General features: G+C 39.5%; 1 protein-coding gene across 7 annotated transcripts in view; it reads left to right on the top strand.

Moving 5' to 3' along the window:
• AUTS2 (activator of transcription and developmental regulator AUTS2) overlaps positions 1 to 10530 on the top strand; it is a 2674869-nt gene extending 2664339 nt beyond the window's left edge. For all 7 annotated transcript variants that reach the window (XM_085649809.1, XM_085649808.1, XM_085649807.1 and 4 more), the window contains 2 exons: positions 2021 to 2243; positions 7444 to 10530. In XM_085649809.1, the coding sequence (XP_085505935.1) occupies positions 2021 to 2243; positions 7444 to 8680 (1460 nt within the window). In that variant the 3' untranslated portion in view covers positions 8681 to 10530. The remainder of the gene's footprint in view (positions 1 to 2020; positions 2244 to 7443) is intronic.
• Positions 10531 to 11327: the final 797 nt, after the last annotated feature.

An 11327-nucleotide genomic window follows, 5' to 3' on the forward strand; every position in this document is an offset into this window, starting at 1 on the left:
GTGCAAGTAAATTGCATTACAACTGCAAGATCCGCTTTTGTGAATACCCATTAGTCGTAAATCAAGCATTTATTTTATTGTGAAGAATTTTTACATCCAAAATGTGTTTTTGATTCAGTCCTTTATGGTTTTGAAGAGGAGTGCATGCACGATTAGCAGAAATAGCAAATTGTACATGCATTGTACTAAAACATTAATATATCATAACAATAACAAAGACCTTATTTAATGTCTTTATTTGTGTTTAGAATGCACAAGATAGCCCTAGATAATTCTAGCACTCCATATTTAACTCATTATCGCTCTCAAGTTTATGTTTTTCTCCCAGTGCATATTTGCTCCAGGTTATGTTTGATCTTGTCCCTTGTGTTCACAATCAATTTTGTCTGAAATGAAGATGTAAATGTGCTTTTGTTACTTCATATTTATTTAGTGCACTTTTACTTCATATGTGGCCTGGGGGACACTGAGCCATGACAGTTGTCGAAGGCAGAAATAGAAGCAGATAGAAAAGGAACTCCATAAAATGATTGCACCTTGTAGTCAAACGTATTTTCCCCCAATATTTTTCGATTTTAACAAGTCATATACATGACAGTGTAAAACAAAAGTAGCAATATACAGAAGACCAGAAATGAAACTGCAGAAGTTCATGAACCCTAGAAGTACTGGCTTCCGAATGGGCAAAAGTTACTTCAACTATAACATTACCAACCAAAAGGCAAAATCTAGAGACCATCAAATAAAATATTTAATTGAACTGATGATCCAAGTATGTTTTAACAAGTTTATGATCATTAGTAACTTTCAGCTCCTTAAGAATGCAGATTTAAAGACACAGACACTTATTCTGCAACAGTGGCCACCAGCAGTAGATTACTGATGTGCAAATATTAATGCTGTGATTATATTTCTGCTTGACAATATTACAATAAATGACTACCTCCAGTAGAATAGTATTGTTGGCTGTGGTAAATATATCTTCCTTAAAAGGGAATTGCCAGCTGTAATGCGGTTACCGTAATCATGTAACACAGCACAGTGTATAGTACTGCCAGATTAGACTTTCTTTTTCTGTAATGAGCTGTTTTCACCATGTGGTAGAATTGACCTCTTACTGTTGCAGTTTGCCTATTCCTTTCTGTAATATAGGACTGATTTTCTGTATGGTTGTCAAGTTTATAGTGTAGGTTATCAGCCCACAAAAGAAGCGGGGCTAGGTGGTACACATGGCTTTTCATCTAAAACAGCAAAAGCTAAAATAAATATTTTAGCAAATAAGAGGTTGGAAATAGTGGTTATTTTTAAATTTAGGTTTATTGTTTATAACTCATCCAAGACAGATTCATATGCAAACATTCCATCTCCTGTTATTTAACTGCACAGTTTTATGTTACATACTGTTCATGGACTTTGGATGAAATGTTCTTTAGAGACGCAATGTGGTGAATGATGTCAAAATCCAAGCAGACACCAAAGAAAGGAATGTTCTTTTAATGCCTAGTTTTGTTGAATGTAAGTGATGCAAGACTGGATACAGAGAATTGTGTTTTCTCTAAACCGTATAACTGAATTAAATTGCTTTAAAATCATGTATTAAATCTATATATACACAGGAAGTTGTATGCAAACAATTTGTGGTAACAATGTGTGAGTGTGGGATGGTTTGTGTGTTTAAGTGTGAAACTGTCGAACAACAAATTGTTTTGTAGTGTTCCTACATTTCTTAACCTATGACAAACTATCCCAAAAATAAACGTTGTGGTTGCATCTTAAGGAATTAAAAAGTCTCTCCAACTTTCTCCCCTTTTGTTTAACAAATGATCCTTTTTCTACTATGATTAACATGCCCCATACCATACCATAAAACCTGCTTGATTGGTTTGCTTTCATTTTCCAGATTCCAATGTTATGTATTTATTTTAACTCAAATCGCTACTAAAGTCATTGGTAAGTACATTTCACTGTAATAATTTGCTATCATGCTTAAACATATGTGTTTTCCACTTCATCCTTTCAGCACCAAACTCCATGTTCGGCCACAAAGATGGCCCCGGTTTGCAGAGCTTTAACAACCCTCATGAGCCATGGAACCGACTGCATCGAACACCTCCTTCATTCCCGACCCCTCCACCCTGGCTGAAGCCGGGAGAGCAAGAGCGCAGTTCCTCTGCAGCAGCTCATGACAGAGATAGAGATGTAGATAAGCGAGACTCCTCTGTTAGTAAAGATGACAAAGAAAGGTATGATAAAAGCACACCATCTTTTTCAAAGGGCAACCATGCATAGTGATGTGTACAATGTGTGAGTTCTCCGGCAGAAGGCGCTTTTTTTGTGAAAGATTAGTCTAGTGGCGGTAGTAGATCACGCAGTAAGCATCTATAAAGGGTTCAGAAGGCAACACAAAGGTCCCATAGTACAACAAAACACTGAAAGGTAATACTACACTAATACACCAGACCATTTGGACACCCAATTTCAAATTAGCTGTACAAATGGCAAGATATACAAGTGCAAATTCACTACAACAACAAAAATTATATATATAATATATATTTTCTTTTCATTTTTTCTTTTTTTTCTTCATGGTTTATAAGGACGCATGTCCTGTTGTGTTGGGTGGCAGAATTCTCTGACAATATATGTTTTCAATTTTTTACTCACAGGAGGCTCATTTTTTATGTGGATGGAGATGTTGTTCAACAGCCTCGATTGCTAAATAGATAAGGCCTGTCTTCCGGTCTTTTCCTAATGAATTTGCACTTGTAATTCAACGTATTCGTGTGCAGCATTAAACTAATGTTAACGATTGAGAGTTTTATAGTGAGAATGCCATGCAAAGATGGTGAACGCCCACATATTTGTGAGCTGGTGGCTGTTACTGTTTTTCATGGCAAATTTCTATCCTTACATTGGTCAGAGAGTTATTCGTGTCAAGATAGGGGTAACTCCGCTTATAGGCAGGTCTCTGGAGGTAACACTACAACACAATGAAGAAAAAGTAGGATTTTTAAAGGGAAAACATTTTCCATGTGGAGAAAAAATAGATTGTGCAAGATTGCTTGGCAATAAAACATAAGTAAAAGTGTGCATTCATAGATGTTTAGACATGGGTAAACTCCTGAAAGTCTGTGGCTGTCACACCTTCACAGGAGAAGGCCTACAATATTTTAAGAATGCCAGCAACATGGTAAATTTACTCCAAATATAGGCGTAATTTAAGATTTGTTTTGAAAATCAACCCCTGGGGTATTTGCCTCCAGAGACCAACCATGCCTGTCATTTTCTACCTCTGTTGCTTCCATTTCCACAGCGCTGCATGGTTATGCATGTATACTCAGACAGTGACTTGCTGTGCTCACCTTGTCATTGGGTGTCAAAAGAATAGTGTTTGGAGACCTGTCAACTTCACTTGTATAATATATTAATTCAGTGTTAATTGTCTGAAATCAGTACTTGCGATCTTCATTTCAGATGCTTCTTTCAGTTAACAGCCTTTTCCGATTGGCAAAGGTCTAGGTAAAAAGCTTTGAGTTGCCTAAATGATGTCTTACTTACACAAGTCTTACAACCGCTTTTGTTTGACTCTTACATAATGTATGCCGGGTGTAAGATACACACATGATGTATACAATTCCTGAACAATGTAAACTTAAGTCCTTTTTCCCAGTCCTACCTGTGCTTACTGCATGCAATGCACACTTTATACAAGAGTACGGTCAGTAAAATTAGCAGTATTCAAATCATTATAACTTTACCACCTTTTCATCAAAATATTTTTCACTTGCATGTCACTGCTCCTAACTGAATTTATTGCTGCACTTCACTTTGTACTGAACGAATGGAAATTCTCTTGAGGTATATGATAGGTGCTTGGATAAGTGTGGAAAGGCACCATCTTAAATAACTGTAAATATTGCAGTACTTACTGCTTAGTGGATGTAAACAAAATTTCCAATTCATGTCCTAGTCCTCTCCCCTAATACACACCAATTCACTCTATTTTCTATCAGAATTGAGAGCTGGTCTATGTGTAATATACTTTACCTTCATTTTATAGATCTGGCATAGCCTTTATACACTTAAACTGCACTTGTTTTTTTATGTGTCAATCACACTTTATATGTGCATACATTTAAAAAGAACTATTGCAAGTTACCTTTCCACAAGCAGGAAAAAGATTTGTTAATCAGAACCACTTTACATTGTATTTCAATAATAGGAGATTAAACATGACTTTAGACTCATTAGCATTGTTTTCATACACTAATAGCCAACAGAACACAGTGGGATACACGCCTAAAATGCATCAGGCGCAGCCTAGATACCCCATGTTGTTAATTGTCATAATATCCAACAGTGGTCACAAACAAGAAGCTGCTCAAACACTGAGCAAGTTTACCAGTCAAGATGTATAAAGAAATGGTTAAACGTCTGGTGGCCTCAGACCCAAAAATCATACTCCCAGAGTATATGTGTTAACAACCACATAACTAACATAGTACTACAACACAATGCCCATAAAACATACTCAGTTGTTGAATCGCGCTCTGAAGGCCGATGGACGTCTCAGAACCATGTTGGAAACTCATGCTAACACTGCTACCAATATGTGTGTGTGTATATATATATATAGGCTTTGTGTTGCATTTTCCAGACACACGGTGAATGAAATTAAATTAAATGAGAATTTATAAACCACACTCATGCTTGGGGGCATCTATGCGCTAAACCCAACTGAAGAAAGAAAATCATAAAGCAGTGGAAGATTGACATAATGAAGAATCCAGCGGCTAAAAAGCAATGTTTTCAGACATTTCCTGAAAGGAAGCAATCCTGTCATTTTCTTAAGATCAAGAGGAAGATTGTTTCAGAGGTTGGAGGCACATGTGATAAAACTTCTGCTTTTTTCCTTTGATCTTCTGACATTAGGGTCAAAAACCTTATAAGCAGAAGATGAAGGAAACAACCTGGGGGGGTGGTGGGGGGGGGGGGGGGAAGAAACCTGGGGGAGGGGAGGGTGCCAGCAGAAACTTTGCTTCAAGTAGTCAAGGCTTGTAATGCCTTAAAGGCTATACAAAATGCTTTCAAGTCAATACATTTCTACATGAAAAGCCAGAGTAGTTTGATCAGAGCTTGAGAAACAGATTGATGTTTGAAGATACATAGCACTAAGCGGGTTACTGTGTTCTGCATGACCTATAGCTTATTTAAAAGTTTTTTCTGCACATTAATAAATAAAGCATTGCAATAATCGAGTGTGGTCAATAAGATGGCAGAAACCATTGTTTTCTGCATCTCCTGCGGTATAAATGGAGTGTAAAAGGACGAGGACGTTATGACATTGATCTGGCTTTTGAATAACAGGTTGCAGTCGAACATGAATCCTAAGTTTTTGACTTTAGAATCTGGAGTGCGTAACTCGCCAAGCTCCTGTGGCCACCAAGTAGGAGACCAGAATGAGGTGTTGTTTCCAAACAGCAGGACTTCGGCTTTACCCAAGCTGAACTTTGAACAGTTTTCATTCATCCACCTGCTGCTCTGTTGCCTGCAAATATGAAATTTGGTGGCAGTGTCTTCAGGGTTACCAGTCACTGACACCACAATTTGGGTGTCGTCGGCATAGGATACCACTATAAAACGAAACAATTTGATGAGTTGTGCCAGTGAGGTGACATAAAGGTTAAAAAGGGTTGGACCTAAAGATGAGCCCTGTGGCACACCACAAGGTACTCACACCCCAAAACTCACACACAAGAAAGGACTACAGTAACCCCCACCACTTTGGGGCTACTCAGGGAGAAGACAGACAAGAGGGAGAAAAGAACATCTAAATTACCGGTGGGTAACCCATATAGTTGTTAAGATTGCCCTCACACACTAGTAGTGGCATGCTTCCTCATTGGGCTGCTACTACACCATGGTGCAGACCAAAGCTCACGGTGGAGAGCTGTTTTTTCAAGAAACAAATTTCTATTCTACTGGCCGGGATCCCTAATTCAACAAAAAATATGTAATTAAATCTGTCTAGGTGAGTACCCCCATACTTTAATATGTGTCCCACTTGGCAGGATTAAAATCTAGCGGGTAAATTGGAGAACTTATGTCTCTTTTACTCAATTAATTTGTATCAACATGTTTCAGCCAAATCCAGCTACCACTAAGGGTCAAATGGCCGTCATCAGGATACAGATCCCTTCTCATAAAGTCCCTCCTGTTCAATATTAACATGGCAGTAAAAGATTATATAAGGCTATACTCACCCTCTGTATACACACTCAGGGGGTACCTTAGTTTAACTATAAATTCTCCAAACACGGGAGCAGAGTGGGAACGTCTTCTTGTAGTCGCACTTTCATCAAGGTGCAAAGTTGCTTAGGTTAGCTCCTCTGTGGCCTTACACAACAGCTACAAATCTTATAGGACAAGGGAGGAGTCTTTGGTCTCATCTCTGTAGCCACTGTCCATGCAGGCAAGAGCAGTGGGGCTGGGTGAGGGAGGATTTTGACAGAAGACAACAAGGCCAAATTAATTCGGGATGCGATTTGAGGGTCCCTGTCCGATACAATGACGGAGCATAGGCCATGAAGGCGCACTATCTGTTAGAGAAACACACAAGCTAGTTCTTTAGAAGTAGGCAATTTCTTCAAGGGCATAAAATGGGACATTTTGGATAGCATGTCAACAACGACGAATATGACAGTATGCCCTTGCTTAGTGGGAGGCAGTTCTGCAATAAAGTCCATAGTAATGGAATGCCATGGTGTAAGGGGTGTAGGCAGAGAAGTTAATTGACCGACTGGTATTTGGTGGGTACTTTTGCTTTGTGCGCAGACATAACAATTTTGTACATGCAAACGGGCATCTTGATTCATGGATGACCACCAAAAATGCCTCTTAAGCAGGGCAAGGGTTTTCTTATGTCGAGGATGGCCTGCCAGAGCGTGTGTATGACACCAACCCAGTGCTTGTGCCTGAAGAGATTGAGTAGGGAGAGCTAAGCCACCCTGAACAAAGACTAAGTTGTTACTCCTGACCCCATTGTATTTGGTTTTGAGGTTCCTGAGCTCATCTGCAAGGGCCGCTGCTGCATCTCTGTGCTATAACGGAGTGACGCATTATGCCTTTCCAGTATGAATTAGTAGCTCTCTTATTTCCTGGCACAGCAGTATGTCTTTCGGGTGCACTTTTTACTCTGAGGGAGGTTTTAATTTCCTTCCAAACTTTGTCAATGTTCATTTATTTTTATTTCTATTAAAACTGAGATCTGCTTTCTGTTTCAGTTAGAACAGAGAGACGATCAAGGCTCAAGTTATCTGCTTCTTAAAAAGCGTTTTGCTAATAAATAGTGGCCTATTTTCTTGAATGATATTTCACATTATGCACTTAATTTAAGTGAATGTTTTTAAAAAGCATAATACTAAATCTATATTGTCTTTGCAGGGAAAGCAGTGAGAAGCGACACTCAAGTCATCCTTCACCAGCCCCTGTGGCCTCACTGAACTCTATAGGACATTCCCGCAGCTCTGCAGAACACCTGAGGGGCCACCTGAACAGTGAGGTCAGAGAAAAAGAAAAACCCAAAGAACGAGACAGGGACCACTCGGAGTCCTGGAAGGATGCGAGCACAGAAGAACACAAAACAAAAGACAGCCACAGCTTGGAAAAGGACATGGGTCATGAGGTCCGAGCTGTGGAGGAGGCAAAGCAGATATCCCGGGGACCTTCCCCCTACATCAGGCCTCCGGTGGTGGAAAGCATGCGGCCCAACAGCACCTCAACCAGAGAAACCGAAAGAAAGAGCGAGGTGACGTACGAGCATCAGAAAAAAAGTAATGACGTCAAAGTGAAGGAAGAGCGTAAGGAGGATCATGATGTCATTTCTGAAGTACCTCAAACTCACAGGTCATCTGAGAATCCACCTCCGATATCAGCAGCCAGTTTACACCCAGGCACTTTAGCGTCAATGCCCATGGCGGTAGGTGTTACAGGCATGCACCACATGAATGGAATCGGTGGGCTGGAAAGAACTCGCATGATGACCCCTTTCATGGGAATAAGCCCCATCCCAGGTGGCGAACGGTTCCCTTACCCTTCTTTCCACTGGGACACAATGCGGGAGGCCCTGCGGGACCCCTATCGCGGACTGGACATTCATCGTAGAGACCCCCTCGGCAGAGACTTCCTGCTGCGGAGTGACCCACTCCATCGCCTCACCGCGCCAAGGATCTATGAGGCTGAACGCTCGTTCAGAGACCGCGAGCCCCACGATTACAGCCACCACCACCATCAACACATCTCCATCGAGCAGCGGAGAGAGCACGAGCGTGTCACGCACCTGGAGGAGCGCGAGCGGCTGCACATGCTGCGTGAGGACTACGAGCATGCGCGGCTGCATGCAGTGCATCAGACAGCCTTAGATGGACACCTGCCCCACCCCAGTTTAATCACCCCAGGACTTCCCAGCATGCACTATCCCAGGGTAAGTCCCACGACAGGACATGGGCATCAAAATGGCATTCTCAATAAGACTCCACCCACAGCCGCTTTGAGCGCTCCCCCACCATTAATTTCCACTTTGGGGGGCCGTCCCGGATCACCCAGGAGGACTACTCCACTCTCCACAGAAATGAGGGAGAGACCACCTTCCCACACGCTTAAAGACATCGAAGCACGATAAAAGTCGAAGCTGCAAAAGAACATTATAAAGTGACCCTGTACGTGAACAAAAAATGACATTTATGGACAGTCTTTGGACTTGCAACTTGTAAAAAATTTGCAGACCTCCGGGTACAGATTTTGCAGCCTTTTTGTATATTATATGTTGAACACTTGCTGACCTTTTCACTAACGCACATGTTCTTTGTGTCTAAAATTATATTTCATGTTTACTTTTAAAATATTTGATTGGCAGTAGGGGTGAATTACGAAGGTGCTCACTGCAGCAATCTTATTTAAGAAAGGACTCACCTATATCGGAGTGATGAAAATGTAGATATGTAAAAACAGAGGTCGCTTCATTGGTTAATATTTCATATATGCAAAAGGATAAGATGAAAGCTTTACTTTGTACATTTGTAAATAGACAAAATTAAGTAAGATATTTCATTCACCATTCATTCGTAAACCTTGCTGTTAGCAGACTTACTATTACAACATCTCTGCCCGAGTACGCTGTACTGCATTACAATGTCAGAGACTGCTACTCTCCTTCAACTATGCAATGAATGTTGAGGCTTTTCACGAAGCCAATTTTTATCAAGAAGCCTTCTTATTACAACTTTCACCTACTTAAAGTCATATTTTCCCTGAACAAGCTTGTATATGTTTTTATTGCCTGATTTTACAAGGTGATTTTTTTGAAGCGCCAAGAAGTTATAATTGTCGAATGCTAAAATATATGGTGTAACAGATGTGCTTCTCAAATAAATAAAAAATACTATTAAACGTGACTTTAAGGTCATAATAAATGAATAATACCTAATACATTAAAAGGGAGTAAACCATTAAAGTTCATCGCTTTGTGTGCAAATTTAATTAATGTGGAAATAATAGATGGAAAGAGAATTTTACAACACTGTAGGAAATATTCATTCTACTTGGGGATGAACATTTAACTACATCTGGAACATTCATTTATCATGGTTTCATCGGAATTATATCTACATTCGGTGTTCGAATTAAAGCCATAAACAGAAATAGTTGTGAAATGAATTATACTGCTGTATGTTTCTTGGAGTATCGCAAGGTTTTCAGTTGTCCACGAGTTGAGAAACAGATGAGACGGTATGCAGTGCACAACTTGATGTATTCCAACTAGTAATAAAGTCTGCCAATTATGAAGCCTTCTAGCCTCATTTCTTGCATTACTATAAATGGTCGCTAGATGGCAAAAGAGGACCGCACATTGTTAGTTTCCACTCTTACATAGTCCATGAGACGTGTTTGCATCGCCACACTATATTTTATGCAGCATTCATAGCTTCTTGAAGTTCTTGGTCTTTTTGTTTGGAGATAATATGACTTTAACAGAAAGCATACTACATATCTGGTCTTCAGTGCTGTAAAATATATGTATGACATTTTAATCGAGTTCCTTTGGTCTTCTAGTGTATTAAAAATGCTATCTGAAGTCGTTAACCTGTTTGGCAAAAAAGTCTACCTGCAGACAGTTGTTTCTAATGAGCAGAGATCTATTTTAGTAGTCAACTGAAGGTTTAGTTGTGAGCTTCAGATTTTGTGAACTCCAGATGTTGTGCAGTGTTTTTTTTTATAAGGGACAAAAGGAACATGGAAAAATATGTACACTGGAACAGTAGTGGTAGCTTGCAGTATTGTAAAAAATTGTTATATACACACTTTTTGCTGTTTATCCTGTATGTAAGAAATTCCTTTCTAGAACCTATGTAAAAAAACAAAAACACAAAAATCAAAAAAGATATTGAAGCGACCGAATCTGCTGCATGTTCCTCATCAGCGAAGACTTGTGTAATGTAAATTGTGCCATGTTATTAAAAAATGTGAACTCGCTTCTAGATGCCTCATTCTGTGGAGTGAAAAATTTTGAGAATTTAGAAGTCGGCAAGTGCAGACATAAGCCTAACCACTCAGTCCTCTTTGGATGAAAGGTAGCTGAAAACGCCTGCTGCCCCTGTATCTGGATAGTGGCGTTCACTTGGAGCGCAATGGACATAGTGGGCCTGATTCATAAAGGTAACTTACACCTTTGAGTACGTTTATAATTTCGAGTAAGTTTACTACTTTTTGGAATTCTCAAACTGCAGTTTTTTGGTAATTGACATTGTTGTAGTAACAAACTTTTGTAGTGTAGTGAGTCTGGCATTGCACATTGCCAACCAGTGGTACTGCAACACCCTCCCACAGAAAATAATGGAGGTAGGGACTTATTACAAAAGTGTAAGTTCCTACAAAACTGCAGTTTATGAATAGCACTTTGTAGTAAGTGTTGTAGTGCTACTGTAGTATTATAAAACTTACTATAAAGTGAAGTTTGTCAATCAAGCCTTCTGGTTTCATTATATACTCCTGATCATTGTGGACGTTTATGCCGAGTACAATCCTGGAAAGTCAAAAGCTAGGTTTTGTTGCAATCAGTGTCTGCAGCTAAGCCAAACACGCATACATACAACTATCCTGAGATAAATATCATGAAATGTTATTGATTTGTGTTTCATTTTAAGATTCCGCCAATTTTTATTTACCTGTATTTCACTGACTAAGATGTTCTTAATACTTATTTAAAACATTTGCTCTATTATTTAAAAAAAAAAAAGTCAAACTTCACTGTAACCTTTTCCTACTAACAG

This window comes from Triturus cristatus, chromosome 3_2 (genome assembly GCF_964204655.1).
Source record: "Triturus cristatus chromosome 3_2, aTriCri1.1, whole genome shotgun sequence".
Classification (NCBI taxonomy): domain Eukaryota; kingdom Metazoa; phylum Chordata; class Amphibia; order Caudata; family Salamandridae; genus Triturus; species Triturus cristatus.